This window comes from Nothobranchius furzeri, chromosome 10, assembly GCF_043380555.1.
Source record: "Nothobranchius furzeri strain GRZ-AD chromosome 10, NfurGRZ-RIMD1, whole genome shotgun sequence".
Lineage (NCBI taxonomy): Eukaryota > Metazoa > Chordata > Actinopteri > Cyprinodontiformes > Nothobranchiidae > Nothobranchius > Nothobranchius furzeri.
Window position 1 is genome coordinate 36,207,089 of NC_091750.1, and position 17,500 is coordinate 36,224,588.

Sequence of the window (17,500 nt, forward strand, 5' to 3'; positions counted from 1 at the left end):
GGGGGGGGGTAATGATGTGAACCCATCAGGTCAAAGGTCTGAAACTTACAGCTCTAGGATGTGTTTGTCTATAGATGAAACCGGGTCATATTCCAGAAACCAGAACCAGCCTTCTGAGGAGGAGCAGAACTCTACCAGCCCCCCCAAAACCGCTCAGACTGCCTCAGGTTGCACAGGTAAACCTCACCTGTACAGTAGTTTCTACTCAATTCAAGTTTATTTATAAAGCACCAAATCAGGACCAGAGTCGTCTCAAGGACCTTCACACATACAGGTCAGGTCATTAAGCCAATCAGTAACAAGTTTCCTATATAAGGAAACCAGCAGGTCGCATCGAGCCACTGACTAGTGTCAGAGTCTTTACAGCAATCCTCATACTAGGCAAGCATGCAGCGACAGTGGAGAGGAAAACTCCCTTTTAACAGGAAGAAGCCTCCAGAGGATCCTGTATAAGCAGCCATCCTCCACGACTCACTGGGGATGGAGAAGACAGAACAGACACACACACACACACACACATGCACGCACGCAAGCACACACACATTAACAATAGATTTTTGTGTGGCGGCTTTGCCGTGGCGGTGCGACACGATCAATTAGTGTACACTTTCATTTTGACGAATGTCTAGCAGGGATAATTACGTATTTTGATGCCCATTCTGATTGGCTGGTGAAAAGCTACAGTAACCCCCACTAAGACGTTTTTGTAGCCCAAACTGAAACGTCCTGCGGCTAGCTGGACCCCGCTCAAGTGGTTAGCAGCAGTGTGCTAGCCGATGGCCCCCTCCATGAGGCCACCACAGCTCAGCAGAACATCGTTGTAGCTTCTTCTGGGGAGAAAAACACTTAGAGAGAAAATAAAGTTAACAGCTGAAATAGCAGGAAATAATACAGTTAAAGAGCAGATTGTAGAAGAAAGTAGTCGAGTGTGTCCTCCAGCAGTCTAAGCCTATAGCAGCATAACTACAGAGATAACTCTGGATAATCTAGCTTTTTAGATGGAGACAGGGCAAGGGAGGGCCGTAACAAAGCAACCACCTACCTCACTTTACAGGTAGCTGACCGGCGCCTCTAGAGGCCACAGGAAGAACAACAGGACTCCTGAAATCCGTTCCTTTTATAAGGCCCAGTCCCATACTCGCACTTCCACACTTGCACCCTTCAGTCGTGCAGTCCCGACTAGGGGTGCGAGAGCATAGGGTGTCCCGATTCTCAAATGTGGAGGTTGATCACGCCCCTCTTGCACCCTTGATCCGCACTTCACCCAAGTCTGCATCAGTGCGGACTTGGGTGAAGTGTATTACTGTACTGGGTGAAGTATTTCAAATAATTGTTTGATTGTTTGTTTGAAAGTTGTTAATAAAGTTTTTTTTTAAAGTATCACATCGACCAGAAACCGGCATGCATTACAATCGATGACGCAATACTCCCTGTCTCAGTTCACTTGTGAACCACGCACTCGAAGCCCTACTGCGCACTTTGCTGAAGACCGCAGAGCGAGTGTTGGGATTGGGCCTCTGTTGAGAGGACACCTGAGCACAGCTTCCTGTTTGCTTGGTGTTACCATGGCAACAGCATTTTTTTCTGTCTCTACAGGTAGCTGCAGCTCTGGATACCTTCAGGGACCCCAAGGCTCGTCGGTGAGAATCAGGAACTGGACCAAGCAGAGGACAGAGAACGGCGTGTTAATTGTGATGCTAATAAAACACTGTAAACAAACACGTGTTCTCAGCTGGTTCTTCTGTTCAACACCTGGTCAAGTACTCTGATTCTGGTCCAGTCTCCTAGGTCATTTAACTTGGGGCTGCTTTTCCAATCTCCTGAAACTGTTTAATGTAAAGGGACAAGTCCACACTAATGAGAGAATTAGAAGTTTGACTAAAAATACAGTTGAACATGTTTGGATAACTTCTGGAGCCGACTGACCCAAGCCGAGGGAGCCAGGAGCCAGAGGTTCTCCACATCTACAGATGTCCTACCTCCCTCCACAGTCCTGGAATAATCTCCTAAACCAGTCAGGGAGGAACAGCAGGCTGGGATAGGTCGCTCCAGAGACCTGAGTGGGACCTTCACTCCAGCAGAAGTATCTCAGGTTTGCTGATCCCGCAAGCTTCTTCAGGTTTCAGAACGCCATCTCAGACAGGATGAAAAGTTCTGACTGATCAGTGTGTGTGTGTGTGTGTGTGTGAGGGAGGGAGGAGCAGTGTGTGTGTGTAGCAGGTGGGGGAGGGAGGAGCAGGAGAAATGATAGAAGAGGAGGGAATTTGAGTTCTGGCACTCAAATAAGCTGCTGATCATTTTCCACCTGATCAATAATTATCAGATGATTCTGATCAGATCTGACAGACATGACGTCACACTCAAGCCGGGTTTGTCACCTTTGCTGACATTTGGACCACCTGTGTGAACTAACTCACCTGAGATGGAGCTTCCCGGCTCTGGAGGCTCTGGATTCCTTATCGAGTCACTGTTGTCGCTCAGTCCGCCCGCAGCGCTCCTCTCCCGGCCACAGGAACGGGACCAAGGTCCGGAACGTCTGCTCCAGCCCCGCTCCGGAAGCTCCTCCTTCCTGATCCGCGACATCCTGGCAGACCCCGGTTCACACCGAGGACACCCCGAATCACGAGCCGAGCTGTTCCGAAGTGGACCGGAACGAGAGAGCGATAACAAAGGTAAAACAAAATTACAATAATTAATAAAAACATTAAAACTCAAAATAACACAGTTTTAACCCTCTGGAGGCAGGCGTTAAAACCTGGTTACTCCTCATTCATGAGCATGCTTTACCTCGGAAGTACCCCTGAACGACTCGTCCTGTTGTCCAAACTTATTTTGAGCCTGAGAGGGTTAATGTAAGAAATATTTATTCCCAATTAAGTAGAATAATATCAAAACAATACATGGGGAATTAATTAAAACAGAAAATAGATTCAAACGAAATGATGAAAAGTGATAGTGATGATGATGTTGTGATAGTAGTGATGATGGTGATAAAAGTGATAGTGATGATGATGGTGGTGATGGTGATGATGAAGATGATGATGGTGATAAAAGTGATAGTTGTGATGATGATGGTGATGATGACGGCAGTGATAAAAGTGATGATGATGATGGTGATGATGGTGATAAAAGTGATAGTTGTGATGATGATGGTGGTGATGGTGATGATGAAGATGATGATGGTGATGATGGTGATAAAAGTGATAGTTGTGATGATGATGGTGATGGTGATGATGAAGATGATGATGGTGATAAAAGTGATGATGATGGTGATGATGGTGATAAAAGTGATAGTTGTGATGATGATGGTGATGATGACGGCAGTGATAAAAGTGATGATGATGATGGTGATGATGGTGATAAAAGTGATAGTGATGATGATGGTGGTGATGGTGATGATGAAGATGATGATGGTGATGATGGTGATAAAAGTGATAGTGATGATGATGGTGGTGATGGTGATGATGAAGATGATGATGGTGATGATGGTGATAAAAGTGATAGTTGTGATGATGATGGTGATGATGACGGCAGTGATAAAAGTGATGATGATGATGGTGATGATGGTGATAAAAGTGATAGTGATGATGATGGTGGTGATGGTGATGATGAAGATGATGATGGTGATGATGGTGATAAAAGTGATAGTGATGATGATGGTGGTGATGGTGATGATGAAGATGATGATGGTGATGATGGTGATAAAAGTGATAGTTGTGATGATGATGGTGATGATGACGGCAGTGATAAAAGTGATGATGATGATGGTGATGATGGTGATAAAAGTGATAGTTGTGATGATGATGGTGGTGATGGTGATGATGAAGATGATGATGGTGATGATGGTGATAAAAGTGATAGTGATGATGATGGTGGTGATGGTGATGATGAAGATGATGATGGTGATGATGGTGATAAAAGTGATAGTTGTGATGATGATGGTGATGATGACGGCAGTGATAAAAGTGATGATGATGATGGTGATGATGGTGATAAAAGTGATAGTTGTGATGATGATGGTGATGATGACGGCAGTGATAAAAGTGATGATGATGATGGTGATGATGGTGATAAAAGTGATAGTTGTGATGATGATGGTGATGATGATGGCAGTGATAAAAGTGATGATGATGATGATGATAAATGAATGATAAATGGCCCGCACTTGTATAGCGCCTCTCAGAGTGAGGACTCCAAAGCGCTTTACACTACAGTGTATCATTCATCCATTCACACACACATTCACACAGTGATGGTGATGAGCTACGATGTAGCCACAGCTGCCCTGGGGCGCACTGACAGTGATGATGATGGTGATGATGAAGATGATGGTGATAATAATGATGGTGATGTTGAAGACACTATAGTCTATAGTTGAAGACTGGTGCAGCAGCGGCTCTGGACAGAGAATTCTGCTGTTGTGTCCTTGGGCAAGACACTAACCCACCTTCCCTGCTGGTGGTGGTCGGAGGGACCGGTGGCGCCTGTGCTTGTCAGCCTCGCCTCCGTCAGCGCGCCCCAGGGCAGCTGTGGCTACATCGTAGCTCATCACCATCAGCATGTGAATGTGTGTGTGAATGGATGAATGATACACTGTAGTGTAAAGCGCTTTGGAGTCCTTACTCTGAGAGGCGCCATACAAGTGCGAGTCATTTATCATGATGATGGTTATAATAGTGATGGTGATGATGAAGATGATGATGGTGATAATAGTGATGATGGTGAACGAGTTGTCCAGTAATCGGAAGGTTGCAGGTTTGATCCCGGCTCTGACCAGAGAATGCTGCTGTTGTGTCCTTGGGCAAGACACTAACCCACCTTCCCTGCTGGTGGTGCCAGTGTTCGGCAGGCCTCGCCTCTGTCAGCGCGCCTCAAGGCAGCTGTAGCTACATCATAGCTCATCACCTCCAGCGTGTGAATGGATGAATGACTGATTGTGTTGCGAAGCGCCCTGGCGGGTTGTAGAACACTAACAAGGCGCTACACAAAGAAAGGCCATTAATTGTTATAATATGATAATGGTGGTGATGATGATGAATGTTGATAAGATGAAAAGGAAAAAGAAGATGGTGAACAGACATCATAGCTGATGTGATGTCATGTCCACCTGTCATCAGAGCAGTCTGGCGGCTGTGACACGGCGGCGACCGTCGGACGCATCAAGCGACCTCGGAAGGCCCGAACAGCGTTCAGTGAGCAGCAGCTGAAACGGTTGGAGAGAAGCTTTCAGAATCAAAAGTATCTAAGTGTCCAGGACCGCATGGACCTGGCCACCGCCCTGCATCTGAGCGACACCCAGGTCAAAACCTGGTACCAGAACCGCAGGTAAGCGATTGATGATACACTTTTGCAAAGGGTCAAAGGTCACCTGCGAGGCTTCTGGTTCTGATGGGGTCCAAGAGGCCAGGGACACCTTTACTATTAACCGACCCAATATTTAAATTGGGTCAGCTTGGTTCAGCTTCACTCAGGGCGGAACAATCTAACAGTTTCACGTAAAATAAACAATGGTTCCGACAGCCAATCAGGAACCATCTTGTTTACTGACCAATCAGCAGTCAAGAAGTTGATTCCTCCTTCCAGAAGGGCTCTAACAGCTTTTTGGTTGTCCACCATCCAGATTTCTCCCTCTCCTGATTTTACTTTCTTTAACAGTGTGTGCTACTACTAGTTCGCCAGGTTTCTACTGGTTGTGTCTGCTCGGTCTTCTCAAACCCACCAGTGAGTCACGGCGGACGGCTGCTCACACTGAGCCAGGTTCTGTTGGAGGTTGAAGCAGTTTTCCTCTCCACTCTCGCTACATGCTTGCTTAGTATGGAGATTACTGTAAAACCACTGACTCCATGTAATTTGCTGGGTTTCCTTAGGTAGGAAACGCCTGAGTGGAACTACCCGATGAACTGGTGGGTAGGCTCAACTGGAACGTTTACTTTGTGAAGGGCCATGAGACGTTAAATGAATTTAGCTCTATCGGATCAGAGGTCAGTCATTTCAAACAGAACAGACCAGAACCAGACTTGTTTCCTGCTGCAGTTGATCTCACCTCTGAGGAAGGTGAAGCTTTTCAGGTCTCAGCTGGATTAAGGATGTAGCGATCATAAATCATCTAGGGTGAATCCAGAAGTCCCTGCAGGGTTTTACTGCCGGGAGAATCCTGGTACCATGGACGTAATTTTCACTTTAGAAGTGGGGGGGGGGGGACAAGGGGGGGGGGGGGTCTTTACAGTATGCTCTAATGGGAAACAGGCTTCAACATAAACGGTTGTTTTCTGCTTGGTCCTAGAGCTCAACCAGTGTCAATTTAATATAGCGTAATATTGTTTTCGGATGGTAAAAAGTGCAGGGGTCAAAACTTGACTTTGGAAAAAGTGGGGGGGGACATGCCCCCCCTGTCCCCCCCCCCAAAAATTACGTCCATGCCTGGTACCACCTGAAACCTGATTGGATCCAAAAACACCTGCTAGCTGCAGTACGGCGTGCTGTCAGGTCTAAAACGGGAACAGGTCTCGGCATTAACATAGCACCATGTTCACCCTTTACAGATGTTTACCCGTTGTTTACGCTAACTTGCTGCAGATGTTTACCTGGTGAAGGTGTTTACCCGTTTCGGCTGTCGTGTCTCTCTGCAGGACAAAGTGGAAACGCCAATCCGCTGCAGGTTTGGAGCTTCTGGCTGCGGCCGGCAGGATGATGCTGACTGATCACTTCTGGTGCTGTCCTCTGCCCACACCGGACCCACACCTGTACCAAGGCCACGCCCACCAGTACCCCGCAGTTCTGCCCATGATGCCTCATGTCTTGACCCACATGGACCTGTACTGATCCTGCACATGGAAAGAGGACCAGTCCCAACTGGACTACATTAGGGGGTTTAAACCGATTGCAGTAGAACCTAAAACTGAACCAAGAGCAGCTTTCTGGATCGGGCCGGATCAGAACTTAACCTGCGGGTGGAAGTTTTCTGTTTCGGGGTTTTAGGTGTTCCCTTACTGAAGATGCCTGAATTTGGTTATATTGTTTAGATGTTTTCACAGAATGGGTTCTGATCCGACACGGTTCTGTTCCTGACTAACCCAGCTGGACCCGTTTCTGATCAGAATCAGAACTTCTAAAAGCTTCAACATCAGAAACCTGAAGACCAGGCCCAAGGTTCTGAAGCTTCTGACTCTGAATGAAGAACCTGATAACCTGTCTGGGTCCGACCTTAATCCGGGTCACACGGGAGTGTCGAACATAAAGTCTCTCTTTATGCCGACGACATGCTTTTGTTTATCTGGAACCCCCCAAACACAATTTTTTAAAAGATTTAAAACCTCTTGGCTGGGTGGAAAGAATAAAAATAATCCAATTAAAACCTTTTCCTAAATTCTGGTCATTTTTAAGACCTTCTATTGATCCTCTAATGTACAAACATTATTCTGCATGCAAGACTCTGCCAGGGGTATCTAGAAAGTCTTCACTGTCTTGGGCCAGACGTCTCTGGCAGCAGTCTGGACCTGCATGGTACCGTCTCAGAAGACACTTTAACTGACTGGACTTTTTACGGGCAACGGATTAGAGGTGTCTGTTCCAGTAACAGATCCCATCTTCACTCTGTCAGTGTTTCTACTTAATAAACACACAAACAAATAAAGTCGGAATAGAAACAAAAATACCAGAAAGTTTATTTAAAATGTTTAAACAAAATAAGCTTTTTGTTCCGAAACTGAAGCTCTGGGAGTCGACCTGAAAACTCGTCTCAGACCGAAACTACTTCAGAACTCCTCCACAGATTTACGCGTCGTTTTTCTTCTTCAAAGCCTTTCGTCTCTCCAAACCACTGGAGAACTCAGACCGCAGTAGAGCGGCCTCTCTCCGACCAGAAAATAACCTGCAGAAGGAAAATCAGCTGATGAACACAAGTCAAGAACCAAAATCAGACACCTTCATACCTAGTAGAACTCATGCTTCAACAACATAACCGTGTATGTGAGGGTAGGTGAGGGTATATGAGAATAGGTGAGGGTATGTGAGGGTAGGTGAGGGCATCTGAGAATAGGTGTGGGCATGTGAGAATAGGTGTGGGCATGTGAGAATAGGTGTGGGTATCTGAGAATAGGTGTGGGTATCTGAGAATAGGTGTGGGCATGTGAGAATAGGTGTGGGCATGTGAGAATAGGTGTGGGCATGTGAGAATAGGTGTGGGTATCTGAGAATAGGTGTGGGTATCTGAGAATAGGTGTGGGTATCTGAGAATAGGTGTGGGTATCTGAGAATAGGCGAGGGTATATGAGAATAGGTGAGGGTATCTGAGAATAGGTGAGGGTATATGAGAATAGGTGAGGGTATATGAGAATAGGTGAGGGTATGTGAGGGTATATGAGAACAGGTGAGGGTATCTGAGAATAGGTGAGGGTATATGAGAATAGGTGAGGGTATATGAGAATAGGTGAGGGTATGTGAGGGTATATGAGAATAGGTGAGGTTATGTGAGGGTAGGTGAGGGCATCTGAGAATAGGTGTGGGTATCTGAGAATAGGCGAGGGTATATGAGAATAGGTGAGGGTATCTGAGAATAGGTGAGGGTATATGAGAATAGGTGAGGGTATATGAGAATAGGTGAGGGTATGTGAGGGTATATGAGAACAGGTGAGGGTATCTGAGAATAGGTGAGGGTATATGAGAATAGGTGAGGGTATATGAGAATAGGTGAGGGTATGTGAGGGTATATGAGAATAGGTGAGGTTATGTGAGGGTAGGTGAGGGCATCTGAGAATAGGTGTGGGTATCTGAGAATAGGTGAGGGTATATGAGAATAGGTGAGGGTATGTGAGAATAGGTGAGGGTATCTGAGAATAGGTGAGGGCATGTGAGAGTGGGCATGTGAGAATAGGTGAGGGTATGTGAGGGTAGGTGAGGGCATATGAGAATAGGTGTGGGCATGTGAGAATAGGTGTGGGCATGTGACGGTAGGTGAGGGCATCTGAGAATAGGTGTGGGCATGTGAGAATAGGTGTGGGCATGTGAGAATAGGTGTGGGCATGTGAGAATAGGTGAGGGCATCTGAGAATAGGTGAGGGTATGTGAGAATAGGTGAGGGTATCTGAGAATAGGTGAGGGTATGTGAGGGTAGGTGAGGGTATCTGAGAATAGGTGAGGGTATGTGAGAATAGGTGAGGGCATCTGAGAATAGGTGAGGGTAGGTGAGGGCATCTGAGAATAGGTGAGGGCATGTGAGAATAGGTGTGGGCATGTGAGAATAGGTGAGGGTATGTTAGGGTAGGTGAGGGCATCTGAGAATAGGTGAGGGTATGTGAGAATAGGTGAGGGTATCTGAGAATAGGTGAGGGTATCTGAGAATAGGTGAGGGCATCTGAGAATAGGTGTGGGCATGTGAGAATAGGTGTGGGCATGTGACGTTAGGTGAGGGCATCTGAGAATAGGTGTGGGCATGTGAGAATAGGTGAGGGTATGTTAGGGTAGGTGAGGGCATCTGAGAATAGGTGAGGGTATCTGAGAATAAGTGTGGGCATGTGAGAGTGGGTATGTGAGAATAGGTGAGGGCATCTGAGAATAGGTGAGGGTATCAGAGAATAGGTGAGGGTATCTGAGAATAGGTGAGGGTATCTGAGAATAGGTGTGGGCATGTGAGAATAGGTGTGGGTATCTGAGAATAGGTGAGGGTATGTGAGAGTGGGTATGTGAGAATAGGTGAGGGCATCTGAGAATAGGTGTGGGTATCAGAGAATAGGTGAGGGTATCTGAGAATAGGTGTGGGTATGTGAGAATAGGTGAGGGCATGTGAGAATAGGTGTGGGCATGTGAGAATAGGTGTGTATCTGAGGGTATGATAGCATGTCCGAGGCTAAAAATCTGCACCTAAAAATGAGCCACGTATCCAACAACAGAGGCATCTCTGATCTGAACAAATAAGGTATTAACTCACTTGGACTTTCCAGACATCTTGTCCTTGTTCTTGACTGGACTCCTAGACGCCCCCCTGGTCTGGTTCTTGCTGTGGTCCTTGTTCCTATGACCTTTGGGGCCTGAGGAGGCACCCAGGCCCTGAGGAGCATCTCTGAGGCCAAAGCTTTTGGCGGCATGCCCCAGATGAAGGGAGCGGATGTGGAAGATGTGTTTAAGCTGAGCAGGATAGGTAGCGTACGCTCGTAGGAAGGATTGTAGCGCTGTGACATGACAGGGACAGGTGAGCCAACCAAAACAGCACACTAACCTGTCTGAGGTCACATGACCACATACCTTTCTTGGCAGCCTGCAGCGACTCCGCGTCCGAGTGTACAAAGTTCTCAAACTCGGTCTGAAGGACAGTGGCGCGTTCACGGATGTCCTGCTCCAGAGCTTTGGAGGAACTCTGGTGAGACAGACGTTGTTGTCAGGTCACGGATCACATGATCAGAGCGCCCAGAGACACCAAGAGGCAGAATCAGCTGAAGCGCAGATCTGTGATCTTTATTTATAAACACGCAACCGCGGCCCTGCTGAGGTCGGCACCGACAGCTTCCGTCTGTCCACGTCTAGAGCAGCTTCAGCAACATGAAGGGGAACCGGGACATCACACATCTGGCGCACGGGCACACGCGCACACACGCACACGCACACACACACACACACACACACACACACACACACACACACACACACGCACACACACACACACACCCCCCCCCCCCCCCTTGGGAATCATTCCTCTTCAGCAGCATCATCAAAGACGACGAGCTGACGACTCCCAGGAGATAACACGATAAAATGATCAGAACCCCCCCCCCCCCCCCCCCCCCCCCCCCAGCGCAAGGTCAAACATCAGAACCGGAACCTTTAGGATTTGGATCGGGTCTCTGTCTGAACCGATCAGTCACAAACACGTCAGCCGGGTCTTCGTACCGTTCAGACCCGTTTGTGTCTTCACACACAGCAAGTGGAGGACCCACGTCTAAAACGGTTCTCATCCTCCCGAAATAAAAAAATAAATGAAGTGGTTCCGGAGGATCGGGCCCAGAACCCACGGTCCGGAACGGAACCCTGTTTGGTTGTGTCTGAAAGCCTCCCAAAACCCAGACCGGCTCAGGTTCAGACTGGGTCAGAACCGAGGGGAGGGCTTATGGAGACATCAGCAGAGGATCCCATTACAGGTGTTTCTGTTACGGTCCGTAACAAAGGTTCTGCTCGCGGCACCGGATGGGTTATGGAACTAAAGTTTCAGACCCGTTTCTGCTCAGCTTTCCAGAACAGGAGATCAGAAGACGCCTGAGCAGAACCAAAAACCCAAAGTCTTTTACAACCCCCCCAACAAAAAAGCTCTCTATAGGTCTGTCAGTTAAACACAGAACCTTCTGTCGGTCCACAGGAACCAGACCTGCTCAGAACCTGGAACTCCTTCTTGGACCATGTCTGACCCACCTGGCTGTGGTATTTGCCCCGCCCCTTGTAGGTGTCATCCATCATCAGACAGGACAAAACATCCTGCGACTTCATCTCTGACAGGCTGAAACAACAAAGCAGTCAGTCCGTCAGAAACCAGAACCGGTACCAGTAAACTACGGGTTCTGCAAGCGCCGGGTCCAAACCTGATGTTGTGATTGGCTAACTCAGCGATGAAGGCCGTCTCTGAGGGAGTGAGGAAGAGGAGGCTGCACCCTGCTCCTCCGATCCGGGCCGTCCGGCCCACTCGGTGAACGTACTCGGCTACTGACATCGGAGGAGTGAACTGAAAGACGACAACAACAACATCCGCTCTCTGATTGGCTGACTTGATTTATCAGCTAAAGCCCGATTGGACCAACAGATCCTTCATGAGCAGCCTTTACCTGAACGATCCAGGTGACCTGAGGAAGGTCCAACCCTCTGGCTGCAACGTCCTGAAACAAACGCCACACCATAACTTCAGTAATAGAAATCAGAGTAATCCCAGTAATCAGAGTAATCCCAGAGCCTAACAGCAATTACATTTTCTTAATTAAATTAGTAAATTGAACTTTTTCTGACTGAGGTTTACCTAAGTGACCACGAACACAGTAGGCAGCTAAACGCGAGGCCTCAGCACCGCCCCCTAGTGGTCAAACGCCCGCCGTACTCACCGTGCACAGCAGGACTCCACTTGCAGACACCAAAAACTCCTCAAACACCTCCGAGCGTTCCTGGCAGGGGGAAGAAAAAAAAACATACCCTCAGACAATCAGAAGGAGAGAGACAATCTCAGCAAGCAACGGAGTTACCTCCTGTTTCATGTTGCCGTGGAGACGTAAAAACCGGAGCTTGCGATTGGCCGGGCAATTGGACAGGACGGAGGTGAAGAGCGAGTGGAGGAACTCGACGACCTCGCAGCTCGAGGCGAAGACGATGACTTTGTTGTCCGAAAACTGAAACGGCAGCGGTCTGTCAAGTCTCCACGGCGACCAGTCACATGACCAGCCTCAGGTGACTTACCTTGCATTTATTCAGAATGAAGGCAGCCAGACAGACCAGTCTGATCTTACTAGGAACCAAAACCACAAATTGTTTCAGAGCCTCCGGTACAGCAAAGCTCTCCGATTGGCTAGCTGGGGAAGGGTCACAGGTCAACGCTGCTGCAGGGGTGGGGCCAAAGGTAGACGGGTCGGAGGCCTGGACGCTGACGGGGTCTGTCAGACAGACGTCGACCAATCGAGTCACACCTGCAACACCAAGTGGGCGTGGTTAGGGCTACATGATCCGGCGGAGACGGGTCGGGGTGGTGGTTTGTTCCGTTTACCTCGTGAGAGGGTCGCAGACAGCAGAACGTTCTGCCGGGTCGGTCCAGTAGAGTTCAGACTGTTTAATATGTGGGTCAGATCCTTCTCAAAGCCCAGATCCAGAGTCCTGCAAACAGGAGCACGGACTTTTACTCAGTAACCGGTTCTGGTTCCAACGTAGGAAAGGTGAGTTACCTGTCGGCCTCGTCCAGAACCAGCCAGCGGACGGCGCTGAAGGCAATGCTCAGGGTGTGCTTGATGTGATCCACCAGACGTCCAGGAGTCGAGATCAGGATGTTGATTCCTTTACGGATCCTAAAGCGGGATTTAGAGAGTTTTTATGGGTCTCCATCCGGGTCCGGGTCAGTTTGGACCGGGCTGGGTCAGACTTCAGAACATGGATGTTGATACCTGGCCTTCTCGGATTTCCTCTTCTCCCCCCCCATCAGCACACCGGGGACGATCCAGGTAAAGGGCTGAAGTGACAGAAAATCCAAACTCAGAACCAGGACCACATGGACCCGGTTCTTCACAGAAACTGTCATAAATAAAATCCACTTCCATCAGCTCTGGTTCTGTTCAGGGACGAGTTCAACTGGAACCAAACGATTTCTAACTCGTAGGAACCACTAACTGCCAGGACTGGGTCAGAACCTGGAAATGGGTCCAGTCCTTCTAGGGGAGAACTTCCGCTGAAGGGTTTGTTTGTTACCTTGAGAAGTTTCTGAAAGGTCTGGAAGGTTTGGAGAGCCAGCTGAAGGAGAAACAGGATCTGAATCAGAACCAAACTCATAAAGCTCTCTGATCTAAACAGGTAAGGTGGGACAGAACCTCTCTGGTGGGGACGATGATCAGAGCCAGAGGTCCATCAGACCTGCTGACCTTTGGCTCGAGGGACTGAAGACTCTGGACCAGTGGGACGGCGTAGGACAACGTCTTACCTGAAGACAGAGTCCACATTTACTACAAAACAGAACCAGGGGTCACATTTATCCTCAGTTCAGAGATGGTGTGTGTGTGTGTGTGTGTGTGTGTGTGTGTGTGTGTGTGTGTGTGAGCTTTGTAGATGAGGATCTTGATCGTACGTCCGCTGCTGCAGGTCCAACTCACCTGATCCTGTCTGAGAGCGAACTAAAGCGTCTCGTCCTGAGAGAAGAACAGGAATGGTCTGCTTCTGGATGCTGCGCACACACACACACACACACGCACGCACACACACACACACACACACACACACACACACACACACACAGCTTTACTGTAAAATCTTCAAGCATCAGAGGTCATAATTCACAAGCTGACTTCAGCTTCATTTCTGTGTGTGTGTGTGTGTGTGTGTGTGTGTGTGTGTGTGTGTGTGTGTGTGTGTGTGTGTGTGTGTGTGTGTGTGTGTGTGTGTGTGTGTGTGTGTGTGTGTGTGTGTGAACAGACCTGGTTAGTATGAAAGCATTCAGGACTTTGTTCAGAGTCGCCACCTGATGGACAAAATCAGAATTCAGACACGTCTGTGTGCGTTTTCTGTAGGGATGTAAGAAAATATCGATATGGAAACATATCGTGATATTTTTTCCTGCAATATTATATCGATATTCAAAAGCCGCGTATCGAACATTTGGAAGAATTTACATGCAAACATTTGTGTATTTTCTTTTTTTTCTTTAGGTGCAATTCAAACGGAGACCACTGACGAGCAGTGGAGTACAACGGGTTTCGTTTCCACCACTGAAATGTAAATCCCTCCGTTATGCTGCGTGTATGTGTGTGTGTGTGCGTGTGTGTGTGTGAGAACAGGTTCGGATACCTCACGTTAAACGTGCTACGTATCAGTTTGGACTGTTACTGAATATTCCTACAATAAATTCAGACTAAAAAAATCGCTAATGTCGTCTGGCTGAATGTATCACAATATGTCGTGATATATCGTATCGTCTCCCCGTATCGTATCGCCAGAATTTCACCAACACACATCCCTAGTTTTGTGTGTGTGCGTGTGTGTGTGCACGAGTCACCAGGTGGGGGTGCAGGTGTAGGTCTGAAAACGAGTCGGAGGTGAACATCTTCTCCTTTAACTCAGAAACAACTGGACTGAAAGGAAAGAGGGCAGAAGTCACCCCACTGACTGACCAGTCAGCTGATCAGCAGGGCCAATCAGAGTGCAGCATACCTGTGGAACTCTGGGACCTCTGGATTATGTTTGAACAAAGATGAAGTCTTGATGCCGCTGCATCCTGTTTTCTGTACTCGCTCCTTCTTCTTTGGTGGTGTACTGGGAGTTAGATCAGTGGGCGGAGCCTTTACACCAAACCCCTCCTCCTCATCAGCTGAGTGAGGAGTCCATCTCGTCTGTTTGACCTCTTCGGAGGAGGAGCCGAGTCCCCTCTTCCTCTTCATTCTCTGCTTTTTCTGGAACAAAGAGATCATTCAGCTGGAACCATGATCTCCAGCCCCTCTGAGCAACGTTAGTCGAGCCCAAACAGAAGAACGCCGTTTGGTCACAGAACGTACGGTCTTATTCTTAGTGCCACTTCCAGTTCCACGATGATGATTCACTACAAACAACATTCTATTACTCTACTGGTCTACTCTGGACCATCACGTGGTGACTGAGCTTCGTCCTGCTCCTCTTCCTTCTTCTAGTCTTTTCCCTCTAGCAGCTCACTGACTGGCTGCATTCATCTGCCTCCATTTTCTCCTCGTCTTACGACGATTCAATAAATGACAGAACAATTATTTCAGTTATAGCTAATCTGTTTTGTGGAAGTGCCAAAGTAATCAATTACATTTAGCGAGTAATTTAGAGTACTGAAGACTTGGGAGATGAAACCTGCACCTACAGGGCAGCCTGGACTCATCTCCCCAGGAGACATGCGATCCAGACACAAGCTGTTGATGATGGAGACCCGCTAGGACCACCATGACCAGAGTCATGTGACCCCATCAGTGTGAATATTTCTCACTACAGAGTACAGACACCTCCACCTATCTGTTTCCCTTTCACCTCTCTGAGGTTCAACAGGAGAACGTTTCCATCTCTGGTACTTGGTCAGGACTGACAGGAGGAGGCCGGGCACGCGCCTCAGACTTCCTTCTGAAAGCCTGCTGTGTGCGTGAGTGCACTCACTGACGCCCATCTCTGCTGAGCTGTAGGTAATTTCCTGCTGGTGCTCCATGATGATGATGATGATGATGATGATGGAACGCTGTTGCAAATATTCAGACACAGCTGCTCATCTGCTGATGACATCATCAACACGCGTGTCTGCAGCTCGTCTGTGTATCAGGTCCCGAAGTCGACAAGAAATAACCGCAGAGACGCAAACACGTGCGTCTGCGCAACTCCGGTTAGTTAACAGCCGCCACTTCCGGTCAATAACAATCATAAAGTTTAGTCTCGACTAAACATCCAAACACACGCTCGCACACGCGTGGAAATCTTTTCCACCTACGTCACTAAAGCTCCGCCTCCTGCATATGCGCAGCTGGCTTCAACAACGAGAAGGGTACGGCTGCAGCTGCAGACCCGCAGTTTTAGACCCGCGGTTTCAGAGCCACCACCACCTGCTTTGTGAAGCTGAGAGCTACGTCACCGGAAGTGCCACCGGGCTGTCGCAATACCGACCGGAACTAGCCTTGATCAGAGCTAAACAAAACCTCATGTAACATTAACATATCATAACGATTGTTTTGTTTTAAAACCTATACTCAAACATCTGTGATTAAAAAGATGGCAGCAGATTTTTTAGGTTTTATTTTAGGCTTGTGCTGTTGGTGGACACCTTATGGTTCCCAGGGTGGTGACCCCTGCTCTGTTAAAAATACGTGAAGCACATTAGCATTAATGCATATTTTCAAAGTTTTCTTGTTACAAGTTTAAAGTAATTTATTACATACTGTTTACCACATGTAGGCTAAGCTAGAAGCTAACTGGCGCTAACTCAGCTAAAGGGAAACGACTGGTATTACCAGCACGTTTAAACATATTCATGTTTGACAAACTAAACAAATAATTACGTTGGTCATTTAACGGACTGTGTGGTGGATGATCTTAGAAAAGTTTATAGGTAGACATTTTCATAAAATAAAGATCACATTTTCTGAAAACCATAATAATTTGATTTACTTGATGCTAAATGTTACATTTTATTACATCAGGTATAATACTGAATACAAGCTAACTTTATTTTTCACATTTTAAATAATGTAATCTATAAATAATGTATTTTATAAGAGGCTACTCTGTGGACTTTATTTAATGTTATTTTGTAATAATAACACTAGCTTAACTCATCAAACACTGTTTTAGGATTCATTTTACATTTCGTCAAGGTCCAACTTGCTGCACAAGCTTCCACTGTTCTCCTTTCAGCCATCATAGTTCAGCAAATGCAAGAAACATCCGCCAAACATCTGTCACCTTACTCCAATTTGTTATGAAGGTAAACTCTGTTAATGCAACGTGAGACTGAGTTACAGCAGAACATCAGTAGACATGTCAGAAAGTGTTTGTTTCCAGCTTTAAGCTAAAGGTTTACAGACACACACACACACCTGCCTACCCCCAATGACAATCAATGCCCTCAGTAAAACATGAAAAAGGCATTTCAGTGTCTTTGTCTCTAATTTCCACTACAAATCTAGGATTGGACACCAGGCCAGGCGTTTCCAGTTACGTTTCAGCAGGTTTGATCTTTGTGCAGGTTTTTGAGGTGCCAGAAACAACAAAAACAATAACAGAATCATCCAAACAGCCCGTAAACAACAATAATGCAAGACAGCAGCTGTTTATTCGTCTT

The 17,500-nt window shown here is 47.3% G+C and overlaps 3 protein-coding genes across 4 annotated transcripts in view; 2 read left to right on the forward strand and 1 right to left on the reverse strand.

The window, feature by feature from the left end:
• Window positions 1-1,719, forward strand: part of cfap77 (cilia and flagella associated protein 77) — a 5,817-nt gene extending 4,098 nt beyond the window's left edge. Inside the window, exons 6-7 of the mRNA XM_070555589.1 lie at window positions 75-176; window positions 1,597-1,719. Coding sequence (XP_070411690.1) covers window positions 75-176; window positions 1,597-1,644 — 150 coding nt within the window. The 3' untranslated portion in view covers window positions 1,645-1,719. The remainder of the gene's footprint in view (window positions 1-74; window positions 177-1,596) is intronic.
• Window positions 1,720-2,281: 562 nt separating this feature from the next.
• Window positions 2,282-6,973, forward strand: barhl1a (BarH-like homeobox 1a). The gene is made up of 4 exons (XM_070555226.1): window positions 2,282-2,689; window positions 2,746-2,852; window positions 5,098-5,325; window positions 6,630-6,973. Exons 1-4 carry the CDS (start codon window positions 2,423-2,425, stop codon window positions 6,820-6,822), a joined length of 795 nt encoding a protein of 264 aa, XP_070411327.1. The 5' UTR covers window positions 2,282-2,422; the 3' UTR covers window positions 6,823-6,973.
• A 667-nt stretch (window positions 6,974-7,640) lies between these two features.
• On the reverse strand, window positions 7,641-16,275 carry ddx31 (DEAD (Asp-Glu-Ala-Asp) box polypeptide 31). 2 transcript variants are annotated; one of them, XM_015960393.3, is made up of 19 exons: window positions 16,154-16,275; window positions 14,872-15,110; window positions 14,717-14,792; window positions 14,139-14,182; window positions 13,818-13,888; window positions 13,539-13,648; window positions 13,420-13,461; window positions 13,119-13,183; window positions 12,903-13,022; window positions 12,728-12,834; window positions 12,424-12,650; window positions 12,213-12,356; window positions 12,075-12,134; window positions 11,805-11,855; window positions 11,565-11,704; window positions 11,398-11,482; window positions 10,240-10,351; window positions 9,926-10,166; window positions 7,641-7,870 (listed from the first exon to the last, which is right to left on the reverse strand). In XM_015960393.3, the coding sequence occupies exons 2-19, from the start codon at window positions 15,096-15,098 to the stop codon at window positions 7,774-7,776; spliced, it is 2,019 nt and encodes a 672-aa protein (XP_015815879.3). In that variant the 5' UTR covers window positions 15,099-15,110; window positions 16,154-16,275; the 3' UTR covers window positions 7,641-7,773. The 2 variants fall into 2 exon arrangements, with proteins under 2 accessions (XP_015815879.3, XP_015815878.3); XM_015960392.3 differs by lacking the exon at window positions 16,154-16,275 and adding an exon at window positions 15,829-16,106.
• Window positions 16,276-17,500: the final 1,225 nt, after the last annotated feature.

Coding starts and splice junctions, on each gene's coding strand:
- barhl1a (XM_070555226.1), top strand. CDS start 2,423: ATGGAGCTTCCCGGCTCTGGAGGCTCTGGATTCCTTATCGAGTCACTG. Junction 2,853..5,097: donor TTGAGCCTGAGAGGGTTAAT/GTAAGAAATATT, acceptor GCTGATGTGATG/TCATGTCCACCTGTCATCAG. Junction 5,326..6,629: donor ACCTGGTACCAGAACCGCAG/GTAAGCGATTGA, acceptor GTCTCTCTGCAG/GACAAAGTGGAAACGCCAAT.
- ddx31 (XM_015960392.3), bottom strand. CDS start 15,954: ATGATGTCATCAGCAGATGAGCAGCTGTGTCTGAATATTTGCAACAGC. Junction 13,889..14,138: donor AATGCTTTCATACTAACCAG/GTCTGTTCACAC, acceptor GTGTGTGCGCAG/CATCCAGAAGCAGACCATTC. Junction 13,023..13,118: donor AGGAAATCCGAGAAGGCCAG/GTATCAACATCC, acceptor ATCCCGCTTTAG/GATCCGTAAAGGAATCAACA.